At 41.7% G+C, this 19,525-nt stretch overlaps 1 protein-coding gene across 1 annotated transcript in view; it reads left to right on the forward strand.

The window, feature by feature from the left end:
- Positions 1-18,441, forward strand: part of LOC106587242 (CTD small phosphatase-like protein 2-B) — a 29,503-nt gene extending 11,062 nt beyond the window's left edge. Inside the window, exons 2-13 of the mRNA XM_014175444.2 lie at positions 1,709-1,899; positions 6,972-7,110; positions 7,276-7,440; positions 7,707-7,940; positions 8,061-8,154; positions 13,624-13,735; positions 14,174-14,260; positions 14,467-14,529; positions 14,640-14,719; positions 14,998-15,124; positions 15,273-15,368; positions 15,614-18,441. Of these exons, the coding sequence (XP_014030919.1) occupies positions 1,732-1,899; positions 6,972-7,110; positions 7,276-7,440; positions 7,707-7,940; positions 8,061-8,154; positions 13,624-13,735; positions 14,174-14,260; positions 14,467-14,529; positions 14,640-14,719; positions 14,998-15,124; positions 15,273-15,368; positions 15,614-15,679 (1,431 nt within the window). The 5' untranslated portion in view covers positions 1,709-1,731 and the 3' untranslated portion in view covers positions 15,680-18,441. The remainder of the gene's footprint in view (positions 1-1,708; positions 1,900-6,971; positions 7,111-7,275; positions 7,441-7,706; positions 7,941-8,060; positions 8,155-13,623; positions 13,736-14,173; positions 14,261-14,466; positions 14,530-14,639; positions 14,720-14,997; positions 15,125-15,272; positions 15,369-15,613) is intronic.
- The last annotated feature ends 1,084 nt before the right edge of the window (positions 18,442-19,525 follow it).

Consider the following 19,525-nt stretch of genomic DNA (forward strand, 5'->3'; position numbering starts at 1 on the left):
TAGTGATGTGATACAGCATGCAGGCGTGTGTGGCAATGCACTGCTGTTTAGCGTGCAGCATGTTGGCAATTCTTGCTGTGACTTATAGTGCAGCGCATCATGGGCGGTATGGAAGCGGGCCAAAATGAATAGACATCACAAATCAGTGCGCCTTCTGGTTAGAAATGCTTCACTGGCCGGTTTTGGTCCGCGGGCCTTGTTTGATGCCTGGCTTAGCCTAACGGAGAGCTAGGATGTTATTTATGAATGAAGGAATCTTATTTACTGGCTATATTATTGTCTAGGGATAAGCATTTTTATTTTTTTGTCTCTGGATTTGAAGCCATTTTTAATCTCTAACTTGTTGCTAATCTTGGTGCTCCCCTCTCCATTGCGGCATTGCGTTGCTCATACTGACACCCCTGTGCCCATGGGGCTTGCTGTCATTACAAGGACACTAATGATGTCACATTACATCAATAGTACCACATAACATCCCCGTCATGCTAGTTCAACATAACAGCTATTGCTTCGTCACAGTGAAGACTCTAGTGTTAATTTGGAAATAATCCTCCCTGTGGCATGTATTGAATAAGTCTGGCTACTTGTCTTGTATCTATGGACATGTTGTAGGCACATAAGTTCCCCGAATCCCCACCCTGTAATCAGCTGCTAATTGCATTTGGGTAATAAAATAAATTGTCCTTCACGTTTTGACAAAGGATGGAAACTTTACATTAGTTACTGAAAAAAGGGATGGTGTGTTCACATTCCAAGGTTCATCTGAGAGGTAAATGGACTTTGTTATATTAGGATCTATTCAGAAAGTGTGTTCACTGTTTAGGCCAGGCCCCATGGTAATGTAATGCAGATGTAGTGAAGCAGTGGGTTTCTCTGCAGTGCAATGGGAGTGGCGGATAGATGGGGCTGTGTGTGTCCACTGTCTGGCATGGTGCCTGATAGGTCCTGGTCATGTCATGATTTTGTGTCACTCAAAATGGGCCAAAAAAATACCATGTGCATTTCATGTTAAATAACCCACTGTTTATCTCCCAGGGCAGCAAACTAGCTAAATGTCCATGCGTGTTTTGACCTGTCCCCAAATTTAATATGGTTTGTTTTGATATTGAACCCGTCTGGTGTTGATAGACAAAATCAACATGCGCACGTGCGGAGCTAGTTTGGTCAGCATGTGAAAGTAAGCACGGGGTTGGGAGGGTGTGCTCCTTGAGAGAAGAGCGCTGTGGTTACTTACAGTAAATAGTTTTCTCTGTGCATGTTTTTTTTTCATTAATGAAAACAATACGTCCAGCTTATCTCTGTCCTCAGATACTTTTTGTGATCAATTTGTCCTATCATTTGGTCAGTTGTTAAATAAACACATTCACTGAAGTAGTCTTGAGTACTCAATGGTCGTGTGATGGGTCTTTGGCTCACTGAGGCAGCGATGATGTACTGTGATGCAGAGGAAATGGTGTCTTGAATGCAACCAGATGTTAGCAGCAACAGCAGCACATTTTCTGCTGGCGTTTTTTGTTCACTAAGGGTTTTCAAATCACCAGCTTGTCCACTTCTTTTTAGCTGTTAGGCTGTATATTATGTGACTGTATGAAGAGGGTGAAAATCAGGTCTTACACTAACTTGTTTTTTTCTCTCTCTCTTCCTACCCAATCTCCCCCCATTTGTCCGCTTTTGCCCATCAACCCGCTTTGCCCTGTCTGTCCTCCAGTCTTACATGTGGCTCTTAAAACAATGAGGCTGAGAATGCGGAAGGCATCTCAGCAGTCGAGCCCTGCACATGCGCCCCGCACATCACGGACCAAGCGGAGGCATTCAGAAGTGGAGGAGTGCACGCCGACAGGTGGCGGGAGAGGCCTGCTGTCCACCATTAAGAAATTAATCAGAGGCAATGCTGTGAAGGTGAGCTGTCTCCGTTATCTGTCTCCGAAATGGCATCCTATTTCCTATATAGTACACTACTTTTGACCAGAGCCCTATGAGTCTTGATCAAAAGTAGTGCACTATGTAGTGAATAGGGTGCCATCTCTGGGATGAATTTGAGTGTCTGCGCCTAACTGGCACTCTTAAGTAACATTTCCCCCTCCAACATTCTACAGCTGTTTGATCACTAAAGTTACATGTCCCTAGTTTAACATTTTAGCAATGTGTTATGTAAGCAGCACCTTTTTGCACCCCCCTCAACTAGACCTTTATTTAGCCCCTATCCAGATTTAAGACGTGAAGTCTGTTTTAGTACCCAGTGTCATGTTTCACTAGAAATGCATGGTGGAATGCAGCGGCTTGTCTTCGAACTCCAGCCGTGTTCTAATTTTAGCAGTGGCTCTAGAGATTGTAGAACGATAGTAGATAGTGGGGCTGCACAATTTGGGGGGGAAATAGTTTAATTTCAATTTTTGGGTGAAAACGTGGTAATTCCATCAGACATGTTTAAAACGCGTGTCCGGGTAGAAAACATCACTTCTAAAATGAGATCATGAGTTAATACATACTGTGCTAACTGAATACAAAAACCAAATTAAGCTAATGTTTTCCAACATTGTTATACATATGATAATAGATAGGATTACTACACCTACATATTAACAAACCTAATTTAACTTGATCATCAAATATAGCAGGGTTCCCCAACTGGCGGGTCAGATTTGGCTTGCAGGTGGTTTCATTTGAGACCCCCAAAATTACAATTTTCATTGTTGAACATAGACTAAAAATACCAGGAAATCTGCTCCAAGTGATTTTAATTTAGGACAAGTATTCCCACCCATAATAGACATGATCGTATACAAATGTAAACAAATTTGAAATGTTTTAGTCAAATATTTTGAGCTTCTTATGGTTCATTTGCGGTCTACAAATGATTTGTAATTATGTTCTTGCCCCCTGACCATCCACTCAAGAAAAAAATCATTCTGTGGCTGAATCTAGTTGATGATCCTTGAAATATAGTGTGCTTTAAGCGTAGCATGTTCATTAATCAATTAAATGACGTATTTTTTATTTTACCTTTATTTAACTAGGCAATCCAGCCGCTGTGTCAGATTTCAAAAAGGCTTTACGGCGAAAACACACCATGCGATTATCTGAGGACAGTGCCCCGCATACAAAAGCATGAAAAACATTTTCCAACATGGCAGGTGCGACACAAAAGTAAGAAATAGCGATATAATAAATGCCTTACCTTTGAAGATCTTCTTCTTCTGTTGGCACACCAAAAGGTCCCAGTTACATCACAGATGGTCCTTTTGTTCAATAAAGTCCTTTATATCCATAAAAACTCAGTTTAGCTGGCGCGCTTCAGTCAATAATCCACCGGTTTCCCTCCTTCAAAATGCATACAAAATGAATCCCAAACGTTACCAATAAACTTATCCAAACAAGTCAAACAGCGTTTATAATCAAACCTTAGGAACCCTAATACGTAAATAAACGATAAAATGTAAGACAGAGAATAGTATGTTCATTACCGGAGATAAATAACAAAGAACGCGCTTTCCTCCACGCACATGGAAACACTACAGCCAAAATGGGAGCCACTTGGGAAAATGAGCTAGAAGTTGTAGTTTTTCTAAAAACCAGCCTGAAACTCTTTCTAAAGACTGTTGACATCTAGTGGAAGCCCTAGGAACTGCAATCTGGGAGGTTTTCGCCTTATAATAAAAATGACAGCCATTGAAAACAGTGGTAGGCTGAAAATGTCTTTTTTTGGGGGGATGGTTTGTCCTTGGGGTTTCGCCTGCCACATCAGTTCTGTTATACTCAGACATTATTTTAACAGTTTTGGAAACTTTAGTGTTTTCTATCCAATTCTACCAATTATATGCATATCCTAGCTTCTGGGCCTGAGTAACAGACTGTTTTCTTTGGGCACGCTTTTCATCCGGACGTCAAAATACTGCATATATGCATATCATTGGTAGAATTGGATAGAAAACACAAGTTTCTAAAACTGTTAAAATAATGTCTGAGAGTATAACTCAAATGGCAGGCGAAACCCCGATGACAAACCATGAAATAAAATACAAATTCAGCATATCACTGATTTCAATGGCTGGCACTTTTATAATAGGACGAAATCGTCCCCGATTGCAGTTCCTAGGGCTTCCACTAGATGTCAAGTCTTAAGAAAGAGTTTCAGGCTGGTTTTTGGAAAAATGAGGGAGAAGTTGTAGTTTTTCTAAGTGGCTCACATTTTGGCTGTAGTGTTTCCAAGCGCATGGCCGAAAGAGCGCGTTCTTTTTGTTTATCTCCGGTAAAGACAATGATTCTCCGTCTTAAATTTTATCGTTTATTTGCGTATTAGGGTACCTAAAGTTTGATTATAAACGTTGATCGACTTGTTTGGATAAGTTTATTGGTAACGTTTGGGATTCATTTTGAAGGAGGGAAACAGAGTGTATTATTGACTGAAGCGCGCCAGCTAAACTGAGTTTTTATGGATATAAAGAAGGACTTTATTGAACAAAAGGACCATTTGTAATGTAACTGGGACCTTTTGGAGTGCCAACAGAAGCTCTTCAAAGGTAAGACATATATTATATTGCTATTTCTGACTTTTGTGTCGCAACTCCCTTGTTGAAAATGATTTGTTATGCATTTGTGTGCTGGGCGTTGTCCTCAGATAATCGCATAGTTTCCTTTCGCCGTAAAGCCTTTTTGAAATCTGACACTCTGCCAGGTCGCAATTGTAAATGAGAACTTGTTCTCAACTTGCCTACCTGGTGAAATAAATAAAAACAGTGGCTGGATTAACAACAAGTTAAGATTTATTTTGATGTGATTTCATGAAAGTTAAATATTTATAGTAATTTAATTTGTATTTCGTGCTCTGCAATTTCACCAGATGTTGGCCAGATGGGACGCTAGCGTCCCAATGATCCGCAAGAAGTTAAACATAAGAATGAGTGAGTTTTTGTCACATCCCGGCTTGTGGGAAGTGACAGAGCTTTTATAGGACCAGGGAGCAAATAATAATATTGCTCTTTATTTAAATTTTGCTCTTTATTTAAAAATCTTACATATAAAACCTTATTTGTTCTTTGAGAATGGTGAATAACTTACCACAGGTTAATGAGAAGGCTGTGTTTGAAAGGATACACAGAACTCTGCAATGTTGTATTGGAGAGAGTCTGTCTTAAATCATTTTCCACAAAGTCTGTGCCTGTATTTCGTTTTCATGCTAGTGAGGGCCGAGAATCCACTCACATAGGTACGTGGTTGCAAAGGGCATCAGTGTTTTAGCGTGATCTGCCAAGGCAGGATACTCTGAGCGCAGCCCAATCCAAAAATCTGGCAGTGGCTTCTGATTTAAATTGACCGCTTGTTGCAATTTCGATGAGACTCTTGTTCAGATATCGGTAAGTAGACTGGAGGCAGGACATGAAAGGGATAACGAATCCAGTTGTTTGTGTCATCCGTTTCGGGAAAGTACCTGCGTAATTGCGCACCCAACTCACTCAGGTGCTTCGCTATATCACATTTGACATTGTCCGTAAGCTTGTTCATTTGCACACACAAAATTATACAATGATGGAAAGACCTGTGTGTTGTCCTTGTTAATGCAGACAGAGAAGAGCTCCAACTTCTTAATCATAGCCTCAATTTTGTCCAGCACATTGAATATAGTTGCGGAGAGTCCCTGTAATCCCTGATACAGATTATTTAGATGAGAAAAACATCACCCAAATGTATAGCCCCCTGTTTGAAAATGTGAATCGCATTGCACCCATTTTGGGATACCTGTAATAGGCCTGTCTTTGGTCTATGTTGTAGTCCCGTAATAATCATGTGAGCTCTGTTTCAACTTGTCCTATAATTTTGTTATACAGCGTTGGGATGGTGACTTGAGCGACAGAGTCTTGTATCCTGTCCAGCTTGTTTCTCCTCTAAGCTTTGCTGACTGTAAATGTGAAACATGTCTTTGGCTGGGTGATAGCCTCTGGGTGACGTCTGTGGGATGTTTTTTTTCGTAGGGCGTTACACTAGTCAATTCCTGTTTAACGTAGGTGTCTAGCTGAGGGGGCTTTGCAGCTGTTGGGTGCTTTTATTTTTTTACATCCATTTTTATTCAAAAGCACATAAAGAACATGTACCATACATACACAATTTCTTTGTTGTCTTTACTAAGGAGCGTAATTACTGTCAGGTGCATTTTTTTTCACCATGCAATCGTCGTGAAGTAGGGGATGGTTCTTCAAATGACTGAATGCTTTTGTTGTGTTGCCTCTTGTTGTCGCCACAACTCTGAGGCACTTTTTGCACAACACATTTGGTTGACATTGGTTTGCCTGTAGCCGGAATATTGCCATACCACTGAAGATGCGCCCTTTGGCACCAAATCGTCGTTCTTGTTATCACGAGCAGCACTCATGTTTCCGACACACTCTGAGGTAAAGCCCTTTCTCTCCTCACCAGCATCTAACTGCGTGCTCTGTGGGACACTTGTGATTAGCCAGCATGTGCATGCCATGCAGAGAGTGCGAGCCGGCTTGTGATTGGTCAGCATCCTCTGTCCATGTAGAGAGTGAGTGAATGAATGGAATCTAGGGCATCTTATCGGAGAAGGTACCGTAGTCTAGTTTGTTGTTTTAACGGAGGGTCAAAGAAAGAGAATCTCAGCCCCTTGCGATATGGATATTGCACATCAATATTGCAATTTCTATCTGAATTTGATTAATTGTGCTGCCCAAGTAGGTAGGTAGCTAGGGTTGGCTGAAACAATATTTCAGGAGAGAAATAATCCCCCTGGAAAGGCATGTGTTGTTTGTCTTGGAACATTGTCACTGGCGTACTACAAGTCCTTTGTCCATCCAACCAGATATGAGTCAGAATTCCTTGGGCCCTCTGCTAGTTGGTTTATTCAAAATTAAATGTTGGGAATACTGTAAGATATTTTGAACGACTGTTGGGGGTTTATTCTACAATGAAATGCTCCTCCCATCAGTTCTGATATGAGAGTTGTGTTTCTACCTCAGGTAGAGCAGGAGAACCCAGCGAAGAAGACACGGCTCACCTGCGACATCGACGACAACCTGATCTCTTCCACACCACAAGGTGGCGATGCCCCCAGGAGGACAATCTCCAGGGTCAGCAGGAGAAACTCTGTCAACGGGGGTGAGTTTGGAAAGGGAGTGTAGGATTAATTGAAAGATGGGAACAAAACCTTATCCTTTTCAGTAATCATACCTTGTACACCAACAGGCCCTTTACAGGAGTTTGCATGTCTTGATAAAGCAACGTATCATGTTGTCCTTACCTGCTCCTCACCCTAAACCACAGAAGCAACAAACCATGACACGAACCATGACACGAGTAGTAAGCCAGTGAAGCCCAATGGGAAGCTGGAGGAGGCGGCAGAGACTTTGACTAGTCCGCCTAGAACCACGCTCCTGGGAACCATCTTCTCTCCAGTCTTCAACTTCTTCTCACCAGCAAATAAAAATGGTAATACCCCAAAATTATGCTAGGTCGAAGAGTGCCAAGTACTCTGCAAAAACTTGACTTAAAATATGTTAGATTGCCCTAAATTGTTCCATCTTTGTCTCTACTCCCTGCACTGGTAAATGGCCTACTATATTACCTCGGTCTTCATTCACCTTGTATGATGCTCATTTGTTATGTTGTGTTTTTTATATTGTGGTCAAATCTAACTTCCCTGCAGAACTACGGTAATAAGTAGTATAACTATAGTAATCTAATGTGATTTTCAGCCACGTCAGGTTCGGACTCCCCAGACCAGGCGTTGGAGGCTGAGGAGATCGTCAAGCAGCTGGACATGGAGACTGTGGAGGAGACCCCCACCTGTACTGCCACCTCCACAGAGGAAGTGTGTACGACTATGCCCCTTTACCCCAGCGACATGCTGCCACCATTGCGGGCTCCACATCCTCCAGAAGTGTCTGTCGAGGAAGAGGAGGTCGTCACAGACATGCCGCCTCTCACAGGTAGCTGGAGATAAAGAAATGTCTTCTTGGTATAGAGTCCATGTTATTATGGACCAGGATCATTCTCACTTCACTCTCTCCTGCCCATTTCTCTTGGTCTCCTACTTCCTATCATCTCAGCCCCAGGCGCCCCTCCAGAAGGAGGCTATGTGGAGGCACAGACCACAGCCCCTGCAGAAGGGACATACGAGGAGGACTGGGAGATCTTTGACCCGTAAGTACAAATCTGCTCCCTCTAAGCAAAATATTCCAGCCTTAGTTAAGGCCAGAATATGAATGTTTAGAATACATTTTTATCTTGTGAATACAAAACAGAAAAATATACTAAACAAAAATATAAACTCTACATGCAACAATTTCAAAGAGTTACAGTTCAAATAAGGAAATCAGTCAATTGAAATCAATTCATTAGGCCGTAATCTATGGATATCACATGACTGGGAATACAGACATGCAACTGTTGGTCACAGATTCCCCCCCAAAAAAAGTATGGGTGTTGATCACTATTTGACTCATGCAGCGCAACACATCTACCTTGTTTAGAGTTGATCAGGCTGTTTGTGGCCTGTGGAATGTTGTCCCACTCCTCTTCAATGATTGTGCGAAGTTACTGGATATTGGCGGGAACTGGAACACGCTGTCATGCATGTCAATCCAGAGCACCCTAAACATGCTCAATGGGTGAGGAAGCAGGCCATGGAAGAACTGGGTCTTAGCTTCCAAGAGCTGTGTACACATCCTTGCGACATGGGGTCGTGAATTATGCTAAAACATGAGGTAATGGAAGCGGATGAATGGCACGACAACGGGCCTCAGGATCTTGTCACGGCATCTACAGTGCATTCGGAGAGTATTCCGACCCCTTCACCTTTTCCACATTTTGTTACTTTACAGCCTGATTGTTAAACAAAACATTTTCCTCATCAATCTACACTAGAGGTCGACCAATTATCGGAATGGCCGATTTTAATTAGGGCCGATTTCAAGTTTTCAAAACAATCGGTGTTTTTGGACACCAATTTGCCGAATGTTTTATGTATTTATTAATAAAAATTAAAAAATTTAAAGCTTTATTTAACTAAGCAAGTCAGTTAAGAACACATTCTTATTTTCAATGACGGCCTAGGAACGGTGGGTTAACTGCCTTGTTCAGGGGCAGAACGACATATTTTTACCTTGTCAGCTCGGGGATTCGTCTTTGCAACCTTCCGGTTACTAGTCCAACGCTCTAGCCACCTGCCTTACATTGCACTCCATGAGGAGCCTGTGTGGCAGGCTGACTACCTGTTACGCGAGGGCAGCAAGAAGCCAAGGTAAGTTGCTAGCTAGCATTAAACTTATCTTTATTAAAAACAATCAATCTTAACATAATCACTAGTTAACTACACATGGTTGACGATATTACTAGTTTATCTAGCGTGTCCTGCGTTGCATATAATCGATGCGGTGCCTGTTAATTTCTCATTGAATCACAGCCTACTTCGACAAACGGGTGATGATTTAACAAGCGAAAAAAGCACTGTCGTTGCACCAATGTACCTAACCATAAACATCAATGCCTTTCTTTAAAATCAATACACAAGTATATATTTTTATACCTGCATATTTAGTTAATATTGCCTGCTAACATGAATTTATTATAACTAGGGAAATTGTCACTTCTCCTGCGTTCCGTGCAAGCAGTCAGGGTATATGCAGCAGTTTGGGCCGCCTGGCTCATTGCGAAGTGTGTGAAGTCCATTTATTCCTAACAAAGGCCGTAATTAATTTGCCAGAATTGTACATAATTATGACATAACATTGAAGGTTGTACAATGTAACAGCAATATTTAGACTTAAGGATGCCATCTGTTAGATAAAATACGGAACGGTTCCGTATTTTACTGAAAGAATAAACGTTTTGTTTTCGAAATGATGGTTTCCGGATTGGACCATATTAATGACCAAAGGCTCGTATTTCTGTTTGTTATTATGTTATAATTAAGTCTATGATTTGATAGAGCAGTCTGACTGAGCGATGGTAGGCAGCAGCAAGCAGGCTCGTAAGTGTTCATTCAAACAGCACTTTCGTGCGTTTGCCAGCAGCCCGTTTAGGACTTCAAGCCTGTCAACTCCCAAGATTAGGCTGGTTTAACCGATGTGAAATGGCTAGCTAGTTAGCCGGGTGCGCGCTAATAGCATTTGAAACGTCACTCGCTCTGAGACTTGGAGTAGTTTTTCCCCTTGCTCTACATGGGTAACGCTGCTTCGAGGGTGGCTGTTGTCGATGTGTTCCTGGTTTGAGCCCAGGTAGGAGCGAGGAGAGGGACAGAAGCTATACTGTTACACTGGCAATACTAAAGTGCCTCTAAGAACATCCAATAGTCAAAGGTATATGGAATACAAATCGTATAGAGAGAAATAGTCCTATAATAACTACAACCTAAAACTTCTTACCTGGGAATATTGAAGACTCACGTTAAAAGGAACCACCAGCTTTCATATTTACATTTAAGTCATTTAGCAGACGCTCTTATCCAGAGCGACTTACAAAATGGTGCATTCACCTTATGATATCCAGTGGAACAACCACTTTACAATAGCGCATCTAAATATTTTAAGGGGGGGGGGGTTAGAAGGATTACTTTATCCTATCCTAGGTATTCCTTAAAGAGGTGGGGTTTCAGGTGTCTCCGGAAGGTGGTGATTGACTCCGCTGTCCTGGCGTCGTGAGGGAGCTTGTTCCACCATTGGGGTGCCAGAGCAGCGAACAGTTTTGACTGGGCTGAGCGGGAACTGTGCTTCCTCAGAGGTAGGGGGGCCAGCAGGCCAGTGGTGGATGACGCAGTGCCCTTGTTTGGGTGTAGGGCCTGATCAGAGCCTGAAGGTATGGAGGTGCCGTTCCCTTCACAGCTCCGTAGGCAATCACCATGGTCTTGTAGCGGATGCGAGCTTCAACTGGAAGCCAGTGGAGAGAGCGGAAGAGCGGGGTCATATGTTCTCATATTCTGAGCAAGGAACTTAAACGTTAGCTTTTTTACGTGGCACATATTGCACTTTTACTTTCCTCTCCAACACTTTGTTTTTGCATTATTTAAACCAAATTGAACATGTTTCATTATTTGAGGCTAAATTGATTTTATTGATGTATTAAGTTAAAATAAATGTTCATTCAGTATTGTTGTAATTGTCATTATTATAAAAAAAAATTGTAAATGGCAGATTTTAATCGCTATCGGCTTTTTTGGTCCTCCAATAATCGGTATCGGCGTTGAAAAATCATTATCGGTCGGGCTCTAATCTACACACTACCCCATCAATGACAAAGCAAATACAGGTGTTTAGATATTTTAGCAAATTTATAAAAAATTAAAAACCTACCTTATTTACATAAGTATTCAGACCATTTGCTATGAGACTGAAATTGAGCTCCGGTGCATCCTGTTTCCATTGAACACCCTTGATGTTTCTACAACTTGATTGGAGTCCACCTGACTGCATGAGCAAAAGCCATGACTTCAAAGGAATTGTCCGTAGCGCTCCGGGACAGTATTGTGTTGGGGCACAGATCTGGGGCAAGGTAGCAAAAAATGTCTACAGCATTAAAGTTCCCCAAGAACACAGTGGCCTCCATCATTCTTAAATGGAAGAAGTTTGGAACCACCAAGACTCTTCCTAGAGCTGTCCGCCTGGCCAAATTGAGCAATTGGGGGAGAATAGCCTCAGGGAGGTGGCCAAGAACCGATGATCACTCTGACAGAGCTCCAGAGTTCCTCTGTGGCGATGGTTGTCCTTCTGGAAGGTTCCTCATCTCTGCAGCACTCCACCAATCAGGCCTTCATGGTAGAGTGACCAGACTGAAGCCACTCTTCAGTAAAAGGGCACATGACAGCCCGCTTGGAGTTTGCCAAAAGGCACCTAAAGGATTCTGACCATTCGAAACAAGATTCTCTGGTCTGATGAAACCAGGATTGAACTCTTTGGCCAAGCGCCACGTCTGGAGGAAACCTGGCACCATCCGTACGTTGTAGCATGGTGGTGGCAACATCATTCTGTGGTCATGCTTTTCAGCGGCAGGGACTGGGAGACTAGGCAGGATAGATGAACGGAGCACAGTACAGAGATCCTTGATGACCACCTGCTCCAGAGCACTCAGGACTGCAGACTGGGGCGAAGGTTCACCTACCAACAGGACAACGACCCTAAGCACACATTCAAGACAGCGCAGAGTGGCTTCAGGATGAGTCTCTGAATGTTCTTGAGTGGCCCAGCCAGAGCCCAGACTTGAACCCGATAGAACATCTTTGGAGAGACCTGAAAATGGCTGTGCAGCGACGCGCCCCATCCAACCTGACAGTGCTCGAGAGGATCTGTAGAGAAGAATGGGAGAAACTCCCCAAATACAGGTGTGCCAAGCTTGTCGCATCATACCCAAGAAGACCCAAGGCTCTAATCGCTGCCAAAGGTGTTTCAACAAAGGACTGAGTAAAGGGTCTGAATACTTATGTAAATGTGGTACTGTAATCTATTTTAGAATAAGGCTGTAATGTAATGTAATGAATGTGGAAAAAGTCGAGGGGTCTGAATACTTTCCAAATGCAGGCTGTATCACATCCGGCCGTGATTGGGAGTCCCATAGGGAGGCGCACAATTTAGCTCAGTGTCGTCCGGGGTTGCTGTCATTGTAAATAAGAATTTGTTATTAACTGACTTGCCTAGTTAAATAAAGGTTCGAATTTTTTTAATAAAGTGCATTCAAATTGCCGTTGATAAAATGCAGGTGTGTGTGTGTTGTCCTTAGTAAACAATGTTGATATCAGCAAACTGCTTGGCCACACAACGCCATACACGTGGTCTGCTGTTGAGGCCGGTTATACGTACTGCCAAATTCTCTAAAACGATGTTGGAGGCAGTTTATGGTAGAGAAACTAACATGAAATTATCTGGCAATAGCTCTACTGGACATTCCTGCAGTCAGCATGCCAACTTTTTCCCCTTTTTTTTCCCTCCCCAATTTCGTGGTATCCAATTGGTAGTTAGTCTTGTCTCTTCGCTGCAACTCCTGTACGGACTCGGGAGAGGCGAAGGTCGAGAGCCGTGCGTCCTCTGAAACCCAGCCAAGCTGCACTGCTTCTTGACATGCAGGCTTCCCGCTTAACCCGGAAGCCAGCCGCACCAATGTGTCGGAGGAAACATCCGGGCGACCGTGTCAGCATGCGTTGCGCCCGGCCCGCCACATGAGTCGCTAGAGCATGATGGGACAAGAGCATCCCTGCAGGCCAAACCCTTCCCTAACCCGGACGATGCTGGGCCAATTGGGTCTCCCGGTTGCGGCCAGCTGAGACTGGTCTCGAACCAGAATCTCTAGACCACTGCGCCACTTGAACGGCATATTTTATTGTCCCCAGCACAAGGTGCATCAGTAATGATCATGCTGCTTAAAATTGGTGGATGGATTATCTTGACAAAAGAAGAAATGCTCACTAACAAGGATGTAAACAAATTTGTGCACGACTTGACTATTAAGCTTTTTGTGCTCATGGAACATTTCTGCGATCTTTTATTTCAGCTCATGAAACATGGGAGCAACACTTTACATGTTGCGTTTTATATTTTTTTCAGTGTAGTTCCATGTTCTTTTCCCCTCATGGTTTCATTCATTCCTGTATTTTAACTTTGAATGGTTTGATTTGATTTTGTCCAGGTATTTCTTCATCAAGCATGTACCCCCACTGACAGAGGAACAGCTGACCAGGAAGCCTGCTCTCCCACTAAAGACCCGCAGTACACCAGAGTTTTCCCTGGTCCTCGACCTGGTGAGCGATAACATGGTGCACTTCAATCCGACATCTGCATAGGCCGTGCAGTTTTTACAGTGATACGGCCTCTGCAGATGTCAGGGCATTCATATTTCTTGCACTTCCCGGAGCAGCTCAGAGCTGTTGAGTATTGCTGTTGTGAAGGAAGTGAGTTTGTTTATACAGGACGGACCACCCCCCCACCTGCTGTCAACCAATCATGTCAATGTGAAGCTATACGGAGCCCTCCGTGTTACAACATTTGGGAGGCTCAATTTGGCCTCTGCATGCCTCCAGAGGCTCTGCAATTGTCACACCCTCCGTATGGAGCCTATGACCACGTTTTCGGATCAAGCATAAATAGGCTTTTACTGTAAATGGTACATCCACTTAAAGGGCATTGTTTTGGTGGTTTGCAACTTACTAACTATTAACTATTTTTGTGATTCCTACCAGGATGAGACATTGGTGCACTGTAGCTTGAATGAGCTGGACGATGCAGCACTTACCTTCCCGGTCCTGTTTCAAGATGTAATTTACCAGGTATACAGAAGTCCTCGATCTGACATTGAGGTGTTTCTATTTTAAATGGGATATAATTAAGCATTTTACTTTTCCACCAGAGGGTGCTAAAGCTGTGCTTTTGTAGACCGCCACAGGTGAAAGTGGGCAACACAGAATCAGTTTCTAGGAGAAACAGAGGCCTCTGAATACTTTGTACAAATAACTGATACTTTACTTTTCTGCAGGTGTATGTGCGTTTAAGGCCGTTCTTCAGAGAGTTCCTGGAGCGCATGTCTCAAATCTATGAGGTAAACTGGGCTGCCTTTTTATCCTAACAGTTTATGGAAAGACTACGGTTACTTGCATTAAGCTACTCTATAGTGAGAAACGTATTCAGTTGTCATCTTTTCCTCGTTAGATCATTCTCTTCACTGCCTCAAAGAAGGTTTATGCAGACAAGTTGCTCAACATCTTGGATCCCAAGAAACAGTTGGTTAGGTAAGTTAAATGTTTCTTTCTACCCCTTAGATGCATTGGAAGTATCAGCTGTGTTTTTGTAATAGAATACCAAGCCTTAGCTTTGACATGCATTTATAGTGCTCTCTGTTTTGATGAGGTTGCTGTGTATGTTGATTGTGGTTTTGGGGCTGGGCAATGGGGCACATGCTGCCTCCATGTGCTGTTCAGTTGTCAACATTGTGGTTTGACTGAATTATTCATAAACAGACCTGTAGACTTAACAATTGATTGATTTTCCTCCTCTCCACTTACCCTAGACACAGGTTATTTCGTGAGCATTGTGTCTGTGTACAAGGGAACTACATCAAGGACCTGAACATCCTTGGAAGAGACCTGTCCAAGACCGTCATCATTGACAATTCACCTCAAGCCTTTGCATATCAGGTGAGCCTTTCAGCCCCAAGTGACGTCTGTAACCCAACCTGGCACAGCGTAATTAAGCCTACTGTTCAAATTTTAAATGATATTCACAGATTTGATATATGCTATTGTTGTACAATCCAATAGAGTATACCTTCCTGTATCCCTACAGCTTTCCAATGGGATTCCCATTGAGAGCTGGTTCATGGACAAAAATGACAACGAACTCCTGAAGCTTGTCCCGTTCTTGGAGAAGCTTGTTGAGCTGGTACATACAAGCTACATTTTACATGTTTTACTCATGATTGGATCGTAATATTTTGTTTATTTCTAAGCCATACATGCTTGAGCTGTCATTGACATGTGCTTTGCAATGCCCCCAACATTCATTTTTAGTAGCCTGCTACCAATGTCTTTTACCAAGTGAAATGGTCAGCCACTGACGGAGAAATCATCGGTTTAGGTTCATATCACTGTGGTATTAATATAGTCTGTCTGTCTCCTGTGCTCCAGAATGAGGATGTGAGGCCACATGTTCGAGAACGATTTCGTCTGCACGAGCTTCTTCCCCCAGACTGATCCCTGGAATAGACGGACAGAAGAAATAACGAGTGATTAAATAAACCAACACAGACATGTAAAAAGCCCTTTTTTGGATTCTAACATTGCCATTACTGTTGACGGTTTCACTTTTTCTCTCTGTTTTTACCCCACATAGTTTTTTTGCATCGATACCAACAAAGTGCAAAGTCTCCAATTTTTTTGAAGCAACATCTGGTTAAAAAATAATTTATAAAGCCACATGTTTAGATCACATTACTGTGGGCAAGATCAAGAAGGCTCCTCCTTTTGACTGGCTTTTTTTCAGGAGCAGTTTCTTTCTCCTTGCTTCCTATCGGAGGGGCCGAGGTGCTGTCTGTCTGGACTGAATGTGTTAGCTGACACAGAAGAGGATTATACTTGCTCCCTTTGGTGCTTTCATGGGACTGTTGACAGTGACACTCATTGGCTTTAGACCAATTTTAACAGGAATGGCCAGTAAAGTGTGTATGGGTACATAGCCCATCTTTTCTTTCCATCTTGGGATTTTATAAACGTTTTACCTGTAGCCTATAGGATCTCATTATGCATTCCTCTAGCTGAATTTATTTTTTGTTGTTGTAGACACTCATTGTAACCGCAATGTGTTCTTTTACCCCATTTCACAATGTTGTATTGTTTACTTTTTTTCTGGCTATGTTTTATGTAGGTGTTCTCCAAGGCTGTTGATTGGAAAATAATATTGATGATGATATGGTAGGATATCCCCATGCTATGTCAAATCAAATTGAACGAATTCAGAACTTCCTGTATAATGTGTACTTCTGTTTAAACAATAGTTGGCTTTGTTTGAATTAATAGGACACTTTGCCAAAAATCTATCAATTAGTATAACTTTCAAGAAATTTGCACCAATGGACAGTTCATTGTTTGTGACTAAATGAAGTGTTACTGACATTTATTTTATAGTAACATTTTTATTTGTCATTCATATATTTCAATGTATTTTTCCTCAACCAAGGTTTTATTTTTATGGATATGACTAGCATTAGTTATAATTCAATGTAGGTTGGCTCTGTCAGCATCTCACAACTGTCTGTTACTGGGGGCATATGGATGGATGGCTGGGTCCTGAAACAGCCCAATGTGTAGCACCACCAGCATATAAACAGCAAGCCTCATCACTGTGGTATAAACCCAACCTGCCTCTAGTAGTTTTTTGGTTTTAGGAATTGGTTTTATTATATGGCTTTAAAGCCTTTCTTTTAAATGCAGTAGAAAGAAGCATCGTTATTGGAGGACCTTTTGTTATGAATGTCTGACTGTCTCTGCCCAGGAGAGTTGTAGAAAAATATACCATGATGCATTGTCAGATATTGTACCTAATACTTATGTTATTTCATGTGGACTAACCAGATCCCAGATCATAGACACTTTATTGATGACAGATAGCGTAAGAAAAAATTACACCCAAAATGGTTACCCTTCCATGTCCATTTGGACCTTTTGTTGATATTATGGACTTTTACATTAGCTGGTCATGTATATGGTGCCATACAAATCTCCTTCCTAACATGATCAAACGTCGCCACCCATGTCATTGCTTTTTTATAATTTTTATTATCTCGTTGGAAGTGTTTATAAGTCGGAGACAATCAAGCCTCTAAGATCAAAACACTCAAATCGGAAAGGAAATTCTGGTCAGGTTGTTAGTTGCGCAGTGGTTTCTGTTTCCTTTTTTTCTTTTCTTTTTTTTCTTCTCTAAATTGAATTGTGTCCTGCGAACAAAGTTGTTAGGCGACTCCAACTGCTCTATCCCAGCCAATCATGCATGTCGTCTTGCCAAACATCTGAAAGACTGAGGGTAAAAACTCTGTAGAATACCAGTCCTTTTAGCCTGCTCTCTCATTGCCTTTCTGGAAATCATCGCCCTATAAAACTGAACTGACCTAGTGTAACTCGTCTATTACAGGGCACATTGTTTTTTTGGCGACGTTTAATTTTTCCGGACTATGAATGTAATTATTTTCCCACGCTTGATCCCAAAATGTGGGGGGAAAATGAACAAATCAAAAGTCCATGATCCAAAGGATCTATCAACTTAGATTTTCTCTGCTTTGAAGGGTGCACAATGAGTAACATTTTTTTCTTCTCACCGTTATAAAAACAAATATATAAATAATGAACACCCTATTCTATAGCATTTTCAAATATGCAACCCTATCCATACCCACTTTAGCGGTTGGTTGAGAGTTGGCCCTAGGAGGATGAACCTGCTCCTTAAAGGGGGGCCTGGCACTTTTCTATCAAGGGAGAGCTTACTTTGTAATTGTTAAAGGATGGGCTATTTGACATGTACATCCAGTTTTTTTTATGTGAATTATACCTGTTTTATTGTACAATACATGCAGCTTTGCATTAAAAGAAAATCCTTAAAGGAAAATCTTATTTTTTATTTCAAAAGGCATGTCATCTACTTTTTAAATGTATTCATTAAGATTTAACTTTACATCAGATGGAGTGTTTTTCTTACAAAGATCTGTATGTTTAGTTAGGACAGTGTCACTGAACTGTTAGAAATCTAGCATGTATGTAGAGAATCTTGTTTTGTGGGAAAGTCCTGAATTAAATTTTGATCTTGGCACTTTTTCTGCAGAAAAGAGCAACTGTGTTAATCAACTTTTTCACTATACATTAAGGTGTATTTAAAATGTATTTTTAAATGCTTAAAATGATGTCTTTGTTAGCCATGTTGTAAAATGTACATACCAAATTGCATTGAACAAAGTTTTAAAGTTAAACCATCCAGCATGCTGTTTTTCTTTCCTATTAAACATGGTAGTTTATTTTCACGTGATGCGCCCCCACCCCCCGGGTGCACGTTTTGCCCTAGCACTACACAGCTGATTTAAAATCATCAAAGCTTGATGAGTTAGTTCTTTAAATTAGCTGTGTAGTGCTAGGGCAAAACCAAAATGTGCACCCAGGGGGGGCCCCAGGACTGAGTTTGGGGAAACCCTGTTCTAGATATGGGGTATTCAACTCTTAACCTGCACGCTCCAGCCCTCATAGGGTTTCTGTTCTACCTGATAATTAGTTGCACCCATCTGGTGTCCCTGGTCTAAATCAGTCCCTGATTTTTGGGGGGGGGGTTGGTTGTTGTTGAGTTAAAGGGCTCTAGATTCTCCAAATAAATTTTACTGAGAAAGGAAGATTTTTTTTTTTTCCTGGGGGTGGTTTCCAGTTAAAACACTGAGAAACTGAGCTACTCTTGAACATATAGTCCCTTATCCTATTTGAGCCCATATCAAACACTAGACAAAACAGCCTACTTAAAACCTCTATGGGATCACTGTCCCTAAACCGGGACAGTTGTTGCTCAATATGCGATAATATGACTAGAAAAAGTTGTAACAGCCAACTTTCTGGGACACTTGTTAATCTAACTGCAGTGTCCAATTTACAGTAGTTATTACAACAAAAAATACCATGCTGTTTAAGAATAGTGCACAACAAAACCCTTATCACGGCAACTGGTTTGATACATTCACCTCTGAAGGTAAATAATGTAGCTACACTAACTTTCACACATCTAGATTACTGAATGTATGATCCATGTATGACAGTCCTGGGAGTGTGTAAACATTTTTTTTTTTTTTGTACCGTGACATATACAAATGCTATGTACTTGAAAATGTATACATTTACCAATTCGGCACATTTGGGTAAACTCCTGGCAGACTTAATGCAAAATATTGTGTAGTGAGGTAATTCCTAACGGGATCAATCTGAAACTTTGCACACACTGCTGCCAGTTTGTGGACAAAATCTAAATTACACCTAGGCTCCTCTCAATGTATGGCCTTTCTGTTGCATTTCAAATAT

The sequence above is a fragment of the Salmo salar genome, chromosome ssa26 (assembly GCF_905237065.1).
Source record: "Salmo salar chromosome ssa26, Ssal_v3.1, whole genome shotgun sequence".
In the NCBI taxonomy this organism is placed as follows: Eukaryota; Metazoa; Chordata; class Actinopteri; order Salmoniformes; family Salmonidae; genus Salmo; species Salmo salar.